At 40.6% G+C, this 22,019-nt stretch overlaps 1 protein-coding gene across 17 annotated transcripts in view; it reads right to left on the reverse strand.

Annotated features, from left to right (window-relative positions):
• The window catches only part of LOC108701610 (C-Jun-amino-terminal kinase-interacting protein 3), a 68,789-nt gene extending 49,892 nt beyond the window's left edge, over positions 1-18,897 (reverse strand). For 15 of the 17 annotated variants that reach the window (XM_041575995.1, XM_041575993.1, XM_041575997.1 and 12 more), the window contains exons 1-2: positions 18,697-18,896; positions 17,161-17,576 (exon numbers count right to left, since the gene is read on the reverse strand). In XM_041575995.1, coding sequence (XP_041431929.1) covers positions 17,161-17,469 — 309 coding nt within the window. In that variant the 5' untranslated portion in view covers positions 17,470-17,576; positions 18,697-18,896. Of the gene's footprint in view, positions 1-17,160; positions 17,577-18,696 lie in introns of all 17 variants that reach the window. The other 2 variants (XM_041575998.1, XM_018236470.2) reach the window with 1 other exon arrangement.
• Positions 18,898-22,019: the final 3,122 nt, after the last annotated feature.

Below are 22,019 nucleotides of genomic sequence, written 5' to 3' on the forward strand. Positions count from 1 at the left end.
TTGCATACATTTGCATTTGTTACAACACACACTTCCAACAGAATGTGTTTGAGACAGAGTGCTCCTCTGTGGGCATTTGTGAGCCATAAAGCAAGACTAGATAGTCATGGATAGATGGGTAGTGGGTTCAGAACTCATTCTGGTCCTCTTCTGCAATCCAGGAAACATGCTTCCACAATTGCACATAAAGGAGCACTCTGTCCGAAAACAGAATTCTACCGAATGCTCAGTAATAGCACAATATATCAAAACAGTTTTCTTTTTATTATTTTTTAAGTTTTATAAACTGAGGGAACTTAGACTGGCTTTTCCCAATAAAACTTATGATTCGCACTTTATCCCATGATTCTACTGATGCCACAAATCCTTTAATGCCACCCAGCACTCATCAACATTTTTCTAAGAGTATTAATATTAGTAATCAGACATTATTAGACATTTTCCCACTTGCTTGAGGTCATTGAACCTTCCTTGTAAATATCTAATGTATCTGCCATCAAAACATAGCAGTGGTCCACTGAGTAGCCCTCTGTGTAAGAGTCTGCTTTATACAAAAGCCTAATAGGCTGCAGCTGGAGGAACAAACAGGTTTCTTTCAACAGATAAGGTGGCCATAGACACACAGATCCTATCGTACGAATGGAGGATTTGTACGATTTTCAGATCGTGTGTGGCGTGTGCCGACATCTTTCGTCCGGCGGAGATCGGTCGTTTGGTCGATCGGTCAGGTTTGATTTTGACCCGACCGATCCCGCCGGAACCCAGGGCACATCGTAATCGGATCGTTCGGCCATACGGCCGAACAATCAGATTACACCCGATATAGCCATGTTTGTTAATGGCATATCGGGGAAAGATCCGCTCGTTGGCGATGTTGCCAAAGGAGCGGATCTTTGCATCTATGGCCACCTTTACACTACTGGTTCTGACAATGTAACAGTAAACGATTTCTGCTACTGCTAGTTTCAAGAGTTAGAAGTAAATGTTAAAAATAAATCTAACAATTATGCAAGACTAGACGAAAATCACAATATTTTATTTTTTGTTCTTATTTCTTGTGGAATGCCTGAGCTGTGTAAACTAAGTTTTAATTCCATATAAATGGGTGTCTGAGGAGCTGCTTCTTTTTCTTCTTCTTCTTCTCTCTATATGGCTTTGAACTCACTGGTAATAAAAGTTTAGCATCCCCTTTTTCAGAAGGGAAATGCCCTGATATTTCATGGATTTCTTTTATCTGCCTCTTTCTTGGGGCTTCCTTCAGTGTATCCCCACCGACAGTCTCCAAAAGCCTCCATTTCTCCCTGCAAACTAATGCCTGTCCTTCAGAACAATCATGTGCTTTGCACCCTGCTGAAGATGTGAGAGAGATAATTGGCAATGATAAATAAGTTTCATGGGCCCATAGAAGCAAAGGGTGATTATTTGTCGACTAACACCATGGACTTTATATGGGAAGCGAATACTATGGGATCAGTTACCCAGAATGCTTGGGACCTGGAGTTTTCCGGATAACAGATCTTTTTCCGTAATTTGGATCTTCATACCTTAAGTCTACTAGAAAATCATGTAAACATGATATAAATCAAATAGGCTGGCTTTGCTTCCAATAAGGATTAATTATATCTTAGTTTGGACCAAGTACAAGCTACTGTTTTATTATTACAGAGAAAAAGGAAATCGTTTTTAAAATATGAATTATTTGGATAAAATGAAGCCTATAGGAGATGGCCTTTAAGTAATTCGGAACTTTCTGGATAACGGGTTTTCAGATAAAGGATCCCATACCTGTAGTAGGATATGGCCTATTTAGTTAAAGGAACAGTAACGCCAAAATGAAAGTGTTTTAAAGTAATTAAAATAAGATGTACTGTTGCCCTGCATTGTTAAAACTGATGCGTTTGCTTCAGAAAGACTACTATAGTTTATATAAATAATCTGCTGTGCAGCCATGGGGGCAGTCATTCAGTCTGAAAAAAAGGAGAAAAAGCTCAGATTAAATAGTAGATAACTGAAATGTTCCCATAGTATTTTACAGAGCTTATCTGTTATCTGCTATGAAAACCTGAGCCTTTTCTCCTTTGAATGGCTGCCCCCATGGCTACACAGCAGTTTATTTACGTAAACTACAGTAGTCTTTCTGAAAACAACAAAAACATTTTTACCAGTGCAGGGCAACAGTACATTATAATTAATTACTTTAAAAGAACTTTCATTTTTTGGTGTCACTGTTCCTTTCTTTTATCTGTCTTCTTATAGCCTGTCAGGAATCCAAAAGAGCATCCCAGTCACTTCACTTGAGCAATACCTGTCGGTATTTCAGTTTGAAGATACTCTAAGTGGGTTTTCAGGTTGAAGGGGTGAGTACTGGCACCAACAGATATTTGCCACTAAAGTAAGTTTCAGGAGCTTCTTCAGTGATATAAAAAATCACACCCTCCCCATTACGCCATCAGCATTAAAATGCTTTTGGTACCTAAATATTTGAATATGATATGAATATGGTATGATTATATTTTGCTATACTGTATAGTGCTGCAAATATGTTCTGCAATATAGTAATAAATACTGGATTTGATGATAAGTTAGGTCACGGCTTCACTCAAAAGCATTACAATTCTCAGCCCCACTGACTTTCTTTGGGGCTCCTTTACCTTTCTGAGTATTAGCCAGGCTGATCTGACTCTGCTGGCAACTTGTGAACATCTTCTGCTTGCCACTAATCTCCATAATCCTCTGCTTGCCACTTCTTTCCATTTCCATCTCCTTTTCATATCTTTCTATCATTTTTCTCTTCCACTTGATACTGCTTACTATAACCTTCTGATGATAAATTCTCTCCATCACCTTATGCTTCATATTTCTCTCCGACCAGTATCGCCTACTTGTACTGTTAGACTACTTGCCAGTAAACTGTCTGAATAACTCTTGCAGTTACCTGTACTGACCTGAAAGACAACCAATCACCTCGCCTGAACTCAATGTGATCTGTAGCCAACATTTTTCATCTCATGGGCAAGGGACTCCATTGATCACAATGGTGTTGTAGCATTCTTTTTCCCCTTTCATAGACCATCTATAGTCCTTCCATGAGGCCAAGAGGAGCAAATCTTAGCAACAAAGCAAGCAAGTGTAGTGTGATTCTTATTCAATGAGAAAAAGGTTTATCACAAGAAAAGTCAAGGATGAGATTCAATTTGAGATGCAATTCAATTCAGAAAACCTTATCTAACACTTTATCACGTGAACTGAAGTCTATGGGGAAAAAAACTGAAACTGAATTAGGAGAAAAGTTTTTCTCCCTGAATAGAACCTCATCTTTGACTTTTCACGTGATAAACCATTTTTCTCACTGAATTAAATCTGGCCCTTTAGCTGTAAAACAACAAAAAATGCCACAATGCTGTACAATGAACTATATCTGTAATTATGTTTGTGAGTTAGGGGCCCAGATGGTTGTAGGGTAAGGTTTACTTCCCCTTTAAGAGGAAGGACAAAGACTGACTGCTTGATACTGACAACTGCCCAGTTTATTAAAGGCAGAACGATGATCCAAGACAGGTTTAAATATGTATGTGGTCAATTAAAAGGTCAATTCAGGCAAAATAACTGGAATTGTTTCTTAGTAAATAAGCCGGGTTGATGGTTTCATTAGCACCTGGGAGAAGACAAAACCAGCCTTTCTGAAGAAAATCTATAGAGCTGAATTACATGACACAGACTGATGGTGTGAGGACAACTCTCCAGATAATCATTTTAATGCATCGGTCTCATAATCCTTCCCAGTTGCTCCTAAGAAAACATTACATTAACTCTCCCTTGTATCTGAGCTTGTTGCAAGTTAGTCAGTAAAATAGAGAGGATTCCACAACATTGTACTACTTATAACATTTAAGACAGAGACATTTTGTGCATACTGCTACTGAAAAATGCCTTACCCTTTAAACAAAACAGGGATTGTTTGTCCATATATTGCAATATATTTAACCTGGCCAACTACGTCAAAGTCATCCCATATCTGGACAGTCCTACTCTCAAATTGCATCTGATTCATTAAGAAGCAACAGACCAACCAGGTTGGAAGTAACAATAGTCCAGGGGGTTGCTGCAAACATTAATTTAATTATTGAACAATGACAGTAAATCTTGGTCACAGCCTTCAGGCAATATAGATCTTCAGGTACATTTAAGGCAAACCATGGACAACCTTCACATATTGAAGTATAGGAAGTAAGTCCCTCTTAGGGGAGTAGTGTACCCTGTCTTGGTGATTTTCCCCAGCACAATGGATCCCACAGGGAATCTTGCTCCTTGGCACTTTCCCTGCTCCTGAGCGCACATACTCATGTCCTTGTTGGATGGCTTGATCACCACAAGGGTGCTAACCCCAACTACTCTCCTTGTTGCAGTCAGAAAGCTGCTCACTAAATACACTGCCTCTAACTTTCGCTCCTACAGTGTTATTATACAAACTCCTATTACTAAATAGAACTGTCCCTAACCAGGGTCTGTCACCGGCTTAGATCCACTGTACCCACCTCCCCGCAAGGTGGTATCCAGGAAGAGAGCCTAAGCATATGAGCCTGAGCATATGTGTGCTCTCTCCCTTTTATACTTTTCACACTGCCACATGCTCTGCAAGCAACAGGGGCAGAACTACTTGGAGTGTAACTGCACCAGGGCCTGCACCCCCTCAGGGCCCGTCAGACACTTGCACCAGCAGAAAGCCGCTAGAAAAAATGCGTCTGGAGGGGGGACCAGGATGCACGGCCTGCATCTGGGCCCTGGAGCTACTTGTTCCGTTACTGGCAAGCAATGAACCCGATCAGATTACTGACAACATTCAGGAAATGGTCTTCCACCTAGATTTCACTAAGGACCATTTTAGGTGTCCAAACTACAGGGGGAAACTGCCTGTGGAGATCCCTAACCCTCAGGGTTTCTACATATATAGATATATATATTATATATACTGTATGTACCCTTCAGCATCCGCACCGGACTCTAATCCGATGCTCTCCCCCATTTATAGACCTGTGCCCATCCCGCCCCGCTCTGATGTCACCCATAAGCCTATTTCTAGGACTGTACTAAGCAGCACATCACATTCTTCAGAATAAAACAGAAGTTCCGCCTGTGATTGTTTCCCCCAGTTTGCTAAAAGGCATTAAGGCTCATTTACTATGGGCAGGAGAGCAAGTTATAAAGCAATAAAGGGAGCAAAGTTGCACCCCTTAGAGCCCATACACTTAGCACTTGGGCCCCAGCCCATAGTTGGTGCTACTGTGCCTTGGACTGGATAAAGTGTGGAGGCCCAAAATAAGTGACTGTGAAATGTGAATGAAAGGGGTCATCCACCAAAAACTATGTAGAAGCCAGCTGAAAAGGCCTGGGGAATCATTTAAATGCACTTTAAAAATGCGCTCTGTTTAGTTGAGCTTGGCACCACTTATTCCTTCCTGACTTCCATGTAATGACGTGTCTGGAGGAGATCTGACTCCTGTTACATTGTTTTAAAGGTGCTGTAACTTTTAGTATGTTATAGAACAATTTAAGTAACTTTTCCATCGGTCTTGATTATTTATTTAGCTTTTTAATTATTTGTCATCTTCTTCTGACTCTTTCCAGCTTTCAAATAGGGGTCACTGACCCCATATAAAAAAACAAACGTTCTGTAAGACTACAAATTTATTGGCATTGCTACTTTTCATTAGTCATCTTTCTATTCAGGCCCTCTCTTATTCATATTCCAGCCCCTTAATCAAATCAATGCATTGTTCCTAGAGTAATGTGAACCCTAGCAACCAGACTGCTGAAAATGCAAACTGGAGAGCTGCTGGATAAAAAGCTAAATAACTCAAAAAGACAAAAACAATAAAAAATGAAAACCAATTGTAGATTATCTCCGTATATCACTCTATAGTGTACATCATACTTAAAGCTAACTCGAAGATGAACAACCCCTTTGGATTAACTTTTGGAATGTTGTAGACAGTGCTATTCTGAGACAATTTGAAATTGGCCTTCAATTTCTATTATTTGTAGTTTTTGAGTTATTTAGCTTTTAGCTCTCCAGTTTGGAGCTTCAGCAGCTATCTGGTTGCTAGGAGGAATCCTTTAATACAATAATGTTGCAGTGTGTATTGGTTTAGCCCTCTGCTTTGCTACATTTTGTATTCCTGAGACACATCTAATTGGGAAGAGTCACCCCAAACATGATGCAGACCCATTTCATATCCCAACCCCCACAATTAAATCCCAGCGTGATTTTCTTACTATGGCACAGGTATTACTGAATACAGCATCCCCGTTCTGCAAACTCACAAATCCCATAGCATACAATGAACTCATCAATAAACTGCAGAGCGGCGGACCGTTTCCCCATCTGCTCTCAACTGGAGGAGTGATTTACAAAGCAGGACTCCCATCACCTTTATATATCATGACATATTAGCAGTAAACCCCTCATCTTCCAAGTCAGAAAGCTCCAAGGGGAGGATGGTCACTGTACTGCTGGTAATTGATAACTGGAGAAGGTTTGTTGAAAGGAAACAGAACCTTTTTTACTTTTACTGTTCTTATAAGAAACCTGCAGTTCAATCCAATAACCAGATGCATTTACATTAGTGCTAGGGGGACCCTGCAACAAAAATAAGTAAATTGACCAGTAGAAGGCTTGAGGCATGAGCCAATAAAGGCTCATTAGTGTGGTAACCTGATCCGAAGGCCATAAATAATTTAAGGTTGGAAGAGAAGTAATAAAGGCTCCACAGAGCAGACAAAAGGCATCATTTATATTTATATTTTCTTTCATTGCATTCAGCACAATCCATTTTGGAAGATTATTTTCAAAACTTCATAAGCTTGCCATTTATTTTCTTACAATATGCAACTTTCTAATTTATACGTATGATTCTCATTATCATCATTTAAGAGCTATAAACTCCAGGTCTCCCAACCATGACTATCAGCATTATATCATGTTCAAATCACTGTGGTTTCTGGCTGCACACACTCTCCTCTCTGCAGCAAGAGCTCATTGGGGAGACTACAACTTCCCAGCATACACCAAAATTTTCTTTGGGCAGTTGGAAATGTTGGATATAGTAGTCCACTAAATTTTTTTGTGGTCATACACTGCCAGTTCTGATGGTTTGGCAAGGTCTGGGCCTGATTTTAAAACGTACATACAGGGCCAAAATTGTGCTCCTGAGCCATTAATTGATCTTACACACAAATCTGATCTTGATTGCCATTTAGTCCCACAAGAATCCCTTTATTTATGCATTATTATGGAATAACAAGCATGCTAGATAGAGTAGAAGGTGCTTTTGGATGGAGTATGTCATCTCAATATTTATAAATGTTGGAAACCATTCCTTTTGGTTTACTTATGTAGAGCGAAGGAGCTAAGAGGAAACCAGCACACATGGCCCTTAAAGGGATATTGTCATGGGAAAACATGTTTTTTTTTTCAAAACGCATCAGTTGATAGTGCTACTCCAGCAGAATTCTGCACTGAAATCCATTTCTCAAAAGAGCAAACTGATTTTTTTATATTCAATTTTTAAATCTGACATGGGGCTAGACATTTTGTCAATTTCCCAGCTGCCCCTGGTCATGTGACTTGTGCCTGCACTTTAGGAGAGAAATGCTTTCTGGCAGGCTGCTGTTTTTCCTTTTCAATGTAACTGAATGTGTCTCAGTGAGACATGGGTTTTTACTACTGAGTGTTGTTCTTAGATATACCAGGCAGCTGCTATCTGGTTACCGTCCCATTGTTCTTTTGTTTGGCTGCTGGAGGGGAAAAGGGAGGGGGTGATATCACTCCAACTTGCAGTACAGCAGTAAAGAGTGATTGAAGTTTATCAGAGCACAAGTAACATGACTTGGGGCAGCTGGGAAATTTACAATACAAAATCTGTTTGCTCTTCTGAGAAATGGATTTCAGTGCAGAATTCTGCTGGAACAGCACTATTAACTGACTCATTTTGAAAAAAAAAATTTTTCCCATGACAGTATCCCTTTAAAGTGACATTACTGCTAGGCACTATGTACTCCCCAGAGACGTCAATGTCATCCCATATCTGGCCAGTCCTACACTCAAATTGCATCATTAAGAATTATATTGCTTAATTATACATTTTACACAGGGATTAAGTTTTACCTGCAACCTACATGCTGCTTTCAAAGTAAAACTCCCAAATTTGGTTGCCCTTTTATTAGCCACCAGTGGGATCACCTGACTATAGCTGGGAAGCGTGGGAGCTACAACACTGTCCAGATATGGGATGACTTTGACGTAGTTGGCCAACTTAAATATATTGCAATATATGGACAAACAATCCCTGTTTTGTTTAAAGGGTAAGACATTTTTAGCAGCTGTATGCACAAAATATCTCAATGTTTTAAATATATTGATAATGGGTTGAGTGCAGAGGACTCTTGTATTTTACTTTATGTATTTTGTGGTCACAGCCTCATTGCACCCCCGCCTAATGATTTTTAAAATTAGTGGTGAGCACAACTTTCCCTTGTAGTTGGCCGTTAGATGTTCCATATGTATATGTGACCACTCACTTTTGGATTAACTGCATCACCCACTATTCTCTGCCTACAGCAAAGAACATTGGTTATCAGGGAAAACGCTATAAGGCATTTGTGCCAAAAGCAAACCTGTTGGAGCTTCATCCTACACTTAATAATTCATAAAGTGTAACTGTGCTCTACTCAGTCCAAGCATTAGTCATGGCCCCTTGGCATTCTTCATAATTGTGGGATCCAGTAGCAACTGTGTAATCTCTTTTCCCTTTAAGAAAGCTAGAGGCAGAGCTACAGACTGAAGACTACAGTACAGAATGCAGAATGGGCTGAGATGCACAGAAATATCATTAAGGGCAATGCAAGACTCAGGGGGAAGGGCAGTGCAAACACCCTTTCATCTTAATGTATTATCTAGAGACTCTTCCTTTGCTGGCCCTTCAGGCTAATCCAGTCTAATTGCACAGGCCCTTTCTTTCGTGATTTCAGTCCATGCAGAATTATCTTCCCATTCTCAATACAGGTTTGGGATACATAATCCGGAAACCTGTTATCCAGAAAGCTCAGAATGACAGAAGACTATCTCCCATAGACTCCATTTTATCCAAATAATTTAAATTTTAATTTTTTCTCTGTAATAAAACAACAGTAGCTTGTACTTGATCCAAACTATGATATAATTAATCCTCATTGGAAGCAAAATCAGCCTATTGGGTTTATTTAATAATTTACATGATTTTCTAGTAAACTTAAGGTATGAAGATCCAAAAACTGAAAAGTTATCTGGAGCATTCTGGATAACAAGTCCTGTACCTCTATCTCTATCTTATCATCTCATTATAACCAAGTATTCAGGGGAAGTAATATACAGTAACTGGCATATAAACATAAGGGCTATATGGGGCCATACTTTCAGCAACACTGACCTCTCTATTGTTATGTTACTTATTCTACCATTTTTCTAATTGTGGTATGGGGCATACTTGTGTGATCAATCACACTTTTCATTAGGTATAAACACATTGCTTCCATAATATATGTATTGATATATATATATATATATATATATATATATATATATATATATATATATATATATATATATATCTTTCTTCTCAAAGATGCACTCACGGACTTGGCAGATAAAGACAAGCATATATAAATATATAAATGTGTATTCCCTTGAGAAACGTCGGGTTTGTAAATTAAATAGAAAAAAATTATTTTTGTTTGCACAAGACATGTTGAGTGCTGTACTTTGCGGGACTATTACATTATAGATTTAAAATGTCCCGAAGCATTGACAATAATTTTTTTTATGGAATCGAAACTGCTTGCTGCTAGTGACAGTTCTCACCCCCAAAATGCGCAAATGTAAATTTTTAGACCAAAAACCATGTATAATGAGTGGTGACAAGCAGTGTCCATTGATTAGTGACACAAGGCACAAGGCACAGCGCTACGTAATATGTTGGCGCTATATAAATACTGTACATGTTAATAATAATAATTGAGCATTGAGTGTTTTCATTTGGCAGAGGGATATTACATATGCAATAGAACCATGCCACTCTTCAGTAAGGGCACTCAGAAATCAGAGGTGACAGGTATGAGAACCTACTAGACTGGATGCATCCAGGTGTGTGGAGCACAGCACAGAGATTATACATAATTCATATAAATCCTTGCCCTAGCAGAGTTTACAATCTAAGGTAAGAAGTCAATATTCCGGGACAGGTGAAAGTGACAGATCAAGCAGCCTACCACTTAGCATACCTGCCACCTACCTCTAAGCTTACCTACCTCTTGGCATACCTGGCACCTACCTCTTGGCATACCTGGCACCTACCACTTAGTATACCTGCTACCTATCTCTTAGCATGCGACACTTACCACCTACTTCTTAGCATACTTTTTATCAACTCCTGCTTGCATTAATATCTGTATCGTTTTGTCGTCATATAATATCTACCTGTTATTACCTATAAAAAAATAACAGCAGCCTTGCCGCAATGTTATGCCTGATAAAAGGTATGTTATGATAACAGAGCAACAGTGTCAAAAGTAGGGTTACCATCCAGCCGGTATTTCATAGGCCTAGCCAGAAAAATAGAGGCTATGGTTTGGGTAGGGTTGACTCCTGGCTGGTATTTTACCAGCCTGGCCGGTAAAAATGATGACTGATCCAAATGTTATTAATAGGGAAAAAATGATAAATATATAGGAAGGCCGGTATTTTATTTCAGAAAAGTTGGCAACCCTATGGTTGGGCTTGGTAGTAAAAATTACATGGCCATAAAAATAGACAGCCCAGTTGTTATGCCAGGGGTACAGTTATGCCACCAATCTGCAAAGTTGGTCTATGGCTGTTTTGAAGATTATCCATTAAGTATTTGCTTCATAAGGCCAAAACAATAGTGCTGTTTAATGGGGGAAGGGCCTTGTCTCCTGTAAGAGGAAGGCCACGCACAGGTCATAAAGCTGAATGCCTATTGATCTTTTTCCATTTTCTAATGGTATTAAATTACAAGTCCGCTAATGTCAACCTTTTCCAAGTCAAAATGGGCTACAATCCATACATAAGGCTCTTGTCTGTTTGCTTTCATTATTGCACACAGACACAGGCCTCCTCCATTTTATCTTTCACTGCCACGTGTGCTGTTCCATTAAAATCTACCTCACAAGTCTCAAGCCATTTGGCATGTTTACAGGGATTTTTATAGGGTGTGCCATAAACATGAACTGGCTAAATGTAAAATAATCTTTGGGGGCCTATTTATCATGCTATGTATAAATTGGAGGAAAACGTCATTGGTGATGGTGCCCATAACAACCAATCAGCAATTAGATTTCAGAAGTCACCTACAAGTTAGAAAACAAAAGCAAATATCTGATTGGTTGCTGTGGGCAACATCACCAGTGATTATTTCCTTAAATTTTTACACAGCTCGATATATACCCATGGTGTTAGTCAGAAAACCCCAAGCCCAATCCTAACCAACAACCTGATCCAGACATGTATTTTTACCCTCATAGATTCACTATCTAACCCCATGAGTGGTTTCACACCATACACCACACATAATAGTCCGTCACTCTGGAACATGGACAGTAGTGATGTGCGGGTCGGGTAAAACCCAACCTGAACCCGCCCTCCCTCCATCCGCGCCCGCCCAAGCCCAACTTCCGGGTCCCTTTTATTGACCCACAGCCAGGTGGCTGGCGGGGAGAGCAGGAGGAACAGCCCGACAAGGACCCACCACCCTCAAATGGGGGTGCGTTGTCGGCCCGAGCCCGACCCACCCACAGGTTCCACAGGTATCGGGCCGGCCCGAACATCACTAATGAACAGGGTTGTAACAGAATTTTTCTTTTTAGATTATACAGGGGTCAACAACCCACCCAACTCTCCTTGCATGGTGTCTGCTCACCTCCTTCAGGGTTTGGAAATCTCAACAATCCTAACTGATAACTGACTGATTTGCAGGTATTCCAATGGTACCTGACCCGATGTAGGACTCTGCAGCATGGTCCTTGTCAGACCTGCAAATTTTTGAATGATCTTTGCTTCCGTGTGTATAAATATGTATATATTTATACACACGGGAGCAAAGATCTTTGGACAGAGACAACTTTTTTTCTAATTTTGGTTCTGTAAATGACCACAATGGATTTTAAATGATACAACTCAGATGCAATTGAACTGCAGCTTTAATTCAGTGGGTGGAACAAAAAGATTGCATAAAAATGTGAGGAACTACCCTAGCTGGGGCTTGGAAACAAAAACGGATCCCTACAGACCCAGTAAAATCTAGAGTTGACTGGATTATGTCCTAGGAAAAAATGACTAGTATTTTGCCGGACACCCACCAGAAGTTTTTGTTAAGTTGGAGTTTTTTCCCTACCTAGAGTCAGTGCAGATGAGGTATTTTATTTTTTTATTTCTTTTTATTTCTTTTCTTTCCTTTTTGGTTTAAAGTTTGACTATGTAATCTTTCTGTTTATGGTAATGCAATTGGTTTACCTGTCAATATTATATGTCGCTTGTGATGCTGTTACACCATGTGGTACAGACTTTTTGCTTATAACATATTATGTGTCATAATATGCAATTGATGTCATGGTTTAAAGTATATTAACGTTGACATGTGGATACTAGCGTTGTCTGATGTAAATAACTGTCTGTACACAAATGCTGTTACAAACAATAAACATTTATTGAAGTAAAAAAAAATGTGAGGAACTAAAGCCTTTTTTTAACACAATCACTTCATTTCAGGGGCTCAAAAGTAATTGGACAATTGACTAAAAGGCTATTTCATGGGCAGGTGTGGGCAATTGCTTCATTATGTCATTATCAATGAAGCAGATAAAAGCTCTGGAGTTGATTTGAGGGGGGGGTGCTTGTATGTGGAAGATTTTGCTGTGAACAAACAACATGCGGTCAAAGGAGCTCTCCATGCAGGTGGAACAAGCCATCTTTAAGCTGCAAAAACAGAAAAAACCCACCCGAGAAATTGCTACAATATTAAGAGTGTCAAAATCTACAGTTTGGTACATCCTGAGGAAGAAAGAAATCACTGGTGAACTCAGCAAAGCAAAAAGACCTGGATGTCCATGGAAGACAACAGTGGTGGATGATCGCAGAATCATTTCCATGATGAAGAGAAACCCCTTCACAACAGCCAAACAAGTGAACAACCCTCTCCAAGAGGTAGGCGTATCGATATCCAAGTCTACCGTAAAGAGAAGACTGCATGAAAGTAAATACAGAGGGTGCACTGCAAGGTGCAAGCCACTCATAAGCATCAAGAATAGAAAGGCTAGATTGGACTTTGCTAAAAAAAACATCTAAAAAAGCCAGAACAGTTCTGGAAAAACATTCTTTGGACAGATGAAACCAAGATCAACCTCTACCAGAATGATGGCAAGAAAAAATGTATGGCGAAGGCGAGGAACAGCTCATGATCCAAAGCATACCACATCATCTATAAAACATTTGGGAGGCAGTGTCATGGCTTGGGCTTGCATGGCTGCCAGTGGCACTGGGACACTAGTGTTTATCCATGATGTGACACAGGACAGAAGCAGCCAAATGAATTCTGAGGTGTTCAGAGACACACTGTCTGCTCAAATCGAGCTACATGCAGTCAAATTGATTGGGAGGCGTTTCATAATGACTCAAAACATACAACCAAAGCAACCCAGGAGTTTATTGAGCAAAGAAGTGGAATATTATTGAATGGCCAAGTCAGTTACCTGATCTGAACCCAATTGAGCTGCATTTCACTTGCTGAAGTCTAAACTTCGGACAAAAAGGCCCACAAACAAACAGCAACTGAAAGCCGCTGCAGTAAAGGCCTGGCAGAGCATTAAAAAGGAGGAAAGCCAGAATCTGGTGATGTCCATGAGTTCAAGACTTCAGGTTGTCATTGCCAGCAAAGAGTTTTCAACCAAGTATTAGAAATGAACATTTTATTTTCAGTTTTTTAATTTGTCCAATTACTTTTGAGCCCCTGAAATGAAGTGATTCATTTCTCACATTTGTATGCAATCTTTTTGTTCAACCCACTGAAGCTGAAAGTCTGCAGATCAACTGCATCTGAGTTGTTTCATTTAAAATTCATTGTGGTAATGTACAGAACCAAAATTAGAAAAAAAGTTGTCTCTGTCCAAAGATTTATGGACCTAATTGTATATTTAGTAGAAAGCACTCACGGCACACCAGCTGATGCAAAGAACTTAGTTGAAAATGTATCTTGATGACCATCCTCTGTGGATCGAAACGCGTAGATGTGAATACGGAGGAATACATTTTCAACTACGTTCTTTGCATCAATTGGTGTGCCGTAAGTGCTTTCTACAATGGAATTCTATTTGCAATGGTGAGCACCCGGCCAGTGAACTGTAGATTGATGAGCGCCGATGAAATTGTGCTTATATATTTATATATATATATATATATATATATATATATATATATATATATATATATATATATATATATATATGTTTGTTTATTTATTTAAACTTTTCAGTAACCTTAAGGGCTTTAGCACACGGCAGATTCGGGGAGATTTTGTCGCCTGGTGACTAAACGCCTCTTCTTCGGGACGACAATCTCCCTGAACTGCCTTCCCCGCTGCCTTCCACCTGCTAAAATGAAAAATCGTCTGTAGCAATGCACTCGTGGCACTTCAATTTCCGAAATCACCTGAACTTTCCTTGTGAGGCAACTTCGGAAATCGAAGTGCCGCGAGTGAATTGCCGTCCGTCGATTTTTCATTTTATTAGGTGGAAGGCAGTTCGGGGAGATTGTCGCCCCGAAGAAGAGTCGATTAGTCGACAGGCGACTAAATCTCCCCGAATCTGCCCGTGTGCTTTATAAGCCCTAAAGCATGCTACTCCATATTATGGAACCAACGACAATATTATTTTGGATAATAAATTCCATAGTCTAACAAAATACTGATAACTGATCCCTGGACAACAGAGGAAGGCACTGTGCTCCTTTTCCCTGTCCCATTGTTTTTAGCACCATGTGATATACGGAGCCCTGATCATAATCCCCCTAAGTATAAAAGCCCTTCAGGTAGCTGAAAAATAGTAGCAGCACCCACAGGATTTGTGAAAATGTTTTGTGACTAATAGTCATGTGATGTTTGGTTCACTGAAACACTGTTAAAATTCGGCCGAATTCAGAATAGAATCCTGAATTCGGTGCATCCCTAGATATAATAGTTTTTTTTAACTGCATTTGTATTGACACATTCTATACATTTTGTATGCAGCTCTGCATGCGTTCAGCAGTGGTACAAGGAGATGGAGGTTGGTGAACATAGGTGTCCACTAGCATGCACCTCATTCAGAGCACACAAGGTGCTGGGTGTTCCTTGTGACATTGTTTCTTGCAGTGAATATTTAGTGTGGATTAAAGGGCTAGGCACAACTCTTTAGTGCATGGGGCTCTGTGGGCCTTGGTTTTTGCACACAGCATCCATATTATTACAAAGATGTTGTAAAATATGTTATACAAAAATGCAAACCAGCAGAATCCAAAACTTATTTATTGGAGTTGTTCTCTATCTTAACTATATTTTATTCAGTGAAATTACTTTCTTTAATATCATCATGCAGTGGTTTTAAAGGCCCATGGCAGAGTAGGACCATAAAATATTAGTGTCCAAGGCACTAAATCTTTTACTTTTGGATTCAGATATTTTTTTCTATTACAAAGCTCCATCTTTTTTTATTAATGAGAGCCCATAATCTATAGAATTACAATCTAAGTTTGATGCCTGGTCAAGAGGGACAGTGAGAAACCTGCCAAGGTAATGAGGAGATGGCATTGCAGTTACCTTGGGCATTGAAGCTAAACCTCATTGAGTCTCAAGAACTACTGAAAAACTAGTGTACTGATCAGTGTTGAAACATCGTTTATTTGTTATTGGACAGCTGTATATATACATCACACTTGCTATAGTAAAACCTTATCAAGAGCGTCCATGCTGTCCTGATTGACCAACAGAATATGCTTTCTGGATATCCTCACAGCAGTAGAGGTGGATCAACTGGTATTATAATTTTATTATCCATTGATATACACAGGCTGCTTATTGGGTATATATGAAGCAGACACCAGAGGTGACTCACAAGGACATCATTGGGAACCTATGATCTCATCTCTGGAACCAACAAAAGAATGTTCTTGTTCTCGCAAATTTATATTTTTTTACCTTTATGGCAATCTGTGCAAATGTTTAGCAGTGATGGGCAAGAGAGGCCATTTAAATGTCAGAAGGGAATTGTAGTTCAACAACATCTGGAGGCATCCAGATTCCCATCCTTTTTACAGACTCTATGATCTTAAAAGAGCATTTATGAAAGGATGAGAAACACCCCCCCCCCAACCCTTGGAAACTTTCATATCCATCTGTCTTCTAAACTTATGCACTTATGGGCAGAGTAGAAGGAAAATCATTTATGGTTAAATGTAATAATAAGAATGGTATATAAGAAACTTACCTACTGCCATTAGTGCTAAAATCAGGGTTTGGACGGGGCCAGTGGGACACCACGAAAAAACCCTGGTGGGCCCCAGCCCTCATGGCCCCCCCCAGCCCAGACCCCTCCCTACAGCCGGCAGGTCCTGGCCTTCAGCGCTTCCCCCACCTGATCAAAATGATGAGCAAGAAGGGATGCGCAAGCAGGTACGCACTGGCTGCTGAAGGGGGGGGTTGCTGGGGCTGGGGGCTTGTAGGTATTTGCGGCTTGGGCGGGGGGCCTGTGGGAAGGGCGGAGGTTCCTGATGTAGCAGCCCAGGTGGGCCCAGACCCCCCCCCCATTTATCCACAGCAACCAATCAGCATTTCGTTTTGCAAAGTTCACTACAAGTCAGTGAATTGAAAAAAATGTGTAACTGGTTGCTACAGGTATCTGCACTGGTGCAATTTAGAACCTATATTAGAAAATCAATCAATTTATCTGTTTATTCAGAACCAGACCCTCCCTAAAAAGTTGCTCCTCCTCCAAGCTTCCTACATTACTTTCTGTTGTATATAGTATGCTGCAGAACAACTAGCTTCTACATAGATCAAACAATGATAATAATTGTGCACTTACCTCCTCGGCCTGCTTCCTTAAGGCCTTCTCCCTCTCATACTGTGTCAGCAGCTGCTCATTGTCCTCCTTCAGAAGCTCCAACTCCACCTCATGTTCCTGGTTCTCTGTCAGGACAGCATCAAGATTTTCCAGAACATTGACCACTAGTGGCATGAGTTCTTTCACCACTTCCTCGTCGTAGCATCGTATCAGACGTTCAAATTCCCGGTAGATGCTGTTTGCCAAACCCGATACCCGCTCTGACATAACTGACCCGGAACAGTAGTCATCCTGGTAGACCACCCCATCATCAATCTGTATCTCCATCATCTTGGCAGGTGGGATGTTTCCCCCAAAAAGGAGGCAGAAGTTTATTGCAGTAGGATTGAAGGGCCTCTACCCTCTTCTGTGTTTAATTCAGGGGGTGCCAGCAGAGCCTTTAAAAAAAAAAAAAACAACAAATACCGCCATTTACTATAATACTTAAGGAGGAGTCATACACAATGCTTTGTATATGTATATGCTTTGTCTATACTCTTAATTCAGTACCATACTGCGTTATATCCAATAATTTATACTAGAGATGTTGTCCCGGGTGATATAACTTTGAGCAACTAGACCCTTTTGACCAATTATATCAAATATAAATCAATATGAGGTTATATGTTGAATTGCATAAGCCATTGTTATGTTTGTGAATATCTAAATTGAACAGTTCCCTTTTTTTCATTTCTTACAGACTAGTATGGTAAATAATATTAATATTTAATGTCCAGTACCCTGTTAAAGAGTGACTTATTCCCAGCACTAGCATCTCAGATCTGAAAAATCAGGGCTAGAATGCCAATTACTTGTTTATGCATAGATATACATTTATATCCAAGCTACATATATCAGAATTCAGCCTCGTCCTGCGTACAGGGACTCCTGTGCCAAGCTACTGCACCACACTGATATCCATCTGCAGATGCTGCCATATATATTCCTGCCTGCTTAATAGGTCTAGGCCTGCTTCTCTATCCTTACTATTTGCTGGTGAATTTTTTACCATTCTGATTTAAAGGGACAGGGTGCTTACAGCAACATGCCTATACAATACACTGCAGAGCAGGCTGACGATTCTACGCTACAGGGTCAACCCAGAGCACTAGAATGTCACCGTATTTCTATCATGCATTTAACCTATTACACTCAGTTATGTACAATAACTCTAAGACTGGTTGCCTGTATGATCATTGCCTTTTTCTCTATCCCCTGCTTAAATGGGATTTCCGGTATAATTAGGAAAGTACACTTAATACTTATATATTATAGAGAGAGAGATCATTTATAAATACTGTATATATATATATATATATATATATATATATATTATATATATATATATACCTACGTGTCTAAGTCCTACACATGCACTGCATCCAAGATGGTGACATTTCAGGCAGTAAAAACGTAATTTAACCCCTTAGTGAATAATCTATGCACCTGATGCCTGCCCTCCCCCATCCAAGATCTCCCAACCCCAGTCTGGAAGCTTTAAATCTGGATCGAACACACCTGCATTAGTCCAGAGGCTGCTGCTCCTCTCTGATGGTTCTCCCCCCCGTGTTGCGTGCTAGGGGGACCCCTCCATCTTCACTATAGAGGAGATGTGGTCCTTCCAGGCAGAGGCACCTCCCAGCCCTGCTGTAAATGTGGGAATAGGATGCTGCCTCTCCCCTCCCTCTGCTTAGCAAGACTGCTGCTTCTCCCCTCCCTCTACTTAGCCAAGGCTGCTGATCTGACGTCAGGTCGCTGCCCTGCATTGTGGGTAGACAGAATACAGCTGATTCACTCCCCAGCAGCAACATCATCTCCAGCAGTGATATCCCCCTAGCTGCTGCTGCCTGCTAAAGCACAAGGGTTCCTGGAGTCGAGAGAGAGAGAGAGAGAGAGAGAGAGAGAGAGAGAGAGAGAGAGAGAGAGAGAGAGAGAGAGAGAGAGAGAGAGAGAGAGAGAGACTCATTGCACCCACGCCTCATGGTTTTAAAATTTAGTGGTGAGCACAACTTTCCCTTGTTTGTTAAATATAGGATTAGATAGATAGATAGATAGATAGATGAAATTTACTCTGTGCAGGGGTTAGTGCTGCCACCTTAATTCCAAATGTGTATGTGATTTGGTGGGCTTCCTCCCACACTCAAGAAAAAGCGTCAAATGAGACTCATTGCACCCACGCCTCATGGTTTTAGAATTTAGTGGTGAGCACAACTTTCCCTTGTTTGTTAAATATAGGATTAGATAGATAGATGATAGATGATAGATGATAGATAGATAGATGAAATTTACTCTGTGCAGTGGTTAGTGCTGCCACCTTAATTCCAAATGTGTATGTGTTTTGGTGGGCTTCCTCCCACACTCAAGAAAAGCGTTAATTGGCTCCTGATTAAATTTACGCCATTTGAGTGCATGTTGTGGGAATGTGATAAGGGGTTTTGATTAGATTGTAGGGCACTGTGGCATTGAGAGCTGACTAATTCTACAAAGTCTCAGTGGTGCATGTAGTCAGGACCAGTAGTACCGGGAATAGCAAAGAACAGGCATGTTCTGCTTTCAGTAGCCTTTACGTTTAAAGCCATTGGAAATCTGTAATTAATAGTGGAAAGAATTACAGTTCATTATGCATAATTTTATATTTGAGTTTACAGCCCCTTTCAAAAGGTAGTCCCAGTAAAATCCATATACAGTAGATAGTCAATATTAACACTCAAAACAACTGTTGTGTGACAAGAAAATATGCTGTTGCATTATAAGATATTGATTTTTGCTTATTGGGCTTTTAGGTACGCTCAAACCTACATCTCATATACATGTCAAATGCACAATAAAACACCCTTTTTTAAGAAGCCTTAAGGTGGCCATAGACTCAAAGATCCGCTCGTTTGGCGACATCGCCACAGGAGCGGATCTTTCCCCTATATGCCCCAGCGGCATGGCTATATTGGGGGTAATTCGAACGTGCGGCCGCATGGTCGAACGATCGAATTACGATGCGCCAAGGGGCTCCGACGGGTCGGTCGGTTAAAAATCAAACCTTCCCGATCGATATCGTGGCCAGATATCGATCGGGAAGACCCGTCGGAAGCCCCCATACACGGGCAGATAAGATGTCAAATCGGTCCAAACGACCGATATCGGCAGCTTTATCTGCCCGTGTATGGCCACCTTTAGTTTTTTTTTTTTTTTTTTTTCAAGTGTTGTATAAAATCTGTGGATTCAGCCCAATGGTACCCAACAGTTTCACCTAAATGCACATTACAGCCAGAGGGTCCCCAAATCAGTATTAGGGTGGTGGCAGACGTGGCTACTGGGGGAGATAAGTCTCCCAGCAACAAATCGCCTGTTCTTCAGGCGACTAATCTCCCCTAAATAGCCGGCGGGATGGCACTTGGAACACTTCATTATCCAAAGTCGCCCGAAGTTGCCAAGGCATTTCAGGGAGATTAGTCGCCCGAAGAAGAGGCGATTTGTCAATGGGCGACTAATTGTCCCCAGTAGCCATGTCTGCCACTAGTCTAAGGCAGATTTGGGGAGATAAGTCGCCAAATCGGACAAATCGATCCGAGTGAAATCCTGCTGGAGATTTACATTTTAGCCGGCTTATCTCCCCGAATCTGCCTGTGTGCCCTGACCCTTAATGTATTGAGCCTAATTAAAGAAAAAAAAGAGAGCTCTGATCTAAAAGATACCCCCAGCTGTTAGCTACAACACTCAAAACTCTCTTTGTAGAAGAGTGTCCAGCCACTATTCATTATAGTCATTTGCTATAGCCAACTGCATTATTCTCTATATATTTGATGGTTAATAAATGATTTATATAGAGAGATAGATTGGGATAGCTTAGAAGCAGAACTGGCAAACAGGAACAGAACTGCCAATCAGACTTTATGGGGAACGATATAAACACTATAAAACCTATCTTATCCTTACAGAATAAATAGCTCAGGTTGGAGTTTTACAGGTTCCCTTGCAACCACAGGTACCAAGCCGCCCCCCTCCCCCTTATCATTACTGCACCACTTCACACACATACAAACAGACTTACAAAGACAATACACACCAACACTAAAGCAGAAATATCTCTCATACACAGAGCATAATGTGACCAGCCTCTCTGCAAAAAAGATACAATGTAAGATATTTCAGGCTGCAGCGTGCAGCCCCTGCCAGAGAGAAGTTTTAAGGAGAGAGGAACAGAATCGGGTCTGGACTGAGATTCAAAATAGGCCCTGGCATTGCAGCTACACAGAGGCCCAAACAGCACCTCACCTTTGCCAGAACCCACAGATTGCCAGTCCGGGCCTGCACAGAATTTAGGTACTAAGATCTCAAACACCATTATAATGACCTGGGGCACATAATTCAAAGGTCAAATAAATGTAAATAGGATACGAGAATTATTTGTCCGAGGGTATACATCCTTTTTAATCTGACATTTTGGTGATGAGTAGGGTTGCCACCTTTTAGGGTTGCCACCTTCCAATATATTTATCTTTTTCCCTATTAATAACATTGGGATCAACCATCGTTTTTACCGGCCAGGCCGGTAAAATCCTGGCCAGGTGGCAACCCTAGTGATGAGTAAAGCCAGCTTTAAACAATTTTTCAATTGGTTGTCATTGTCTTTCCAGATTTCATATGGGGGTCACTGACTCCATCTAAAGTATAAATGCTCTGTAAGGTTACAGATGTAGCATAAATGCTACTTTTCAGGCCCTCTCCTATGCACATTCCAGTCTTTATTCAAATCAGTGCATGGTTACTAGAATAATTTAGACCCTAGCAACCAGATTGCTGAAACAGCAAACTGGAAAGCTTCTGAATACAAATCAAAATAGCTC

This window comes from Xenopus laevis, chromosome 9_10L (genome assembly GCF_017654675.1).
Source record: "Xenopus laevis strain J_2021 chromosome 9_10L, Xenopus_laevis_v10.1, whole genome shotgun sequence".
Lineage (NCBI taxonomy): Eukaryota > Metazoa > Chordata > Amphibia > Anura > Pipidae > Xenopus > Xenopus laevis.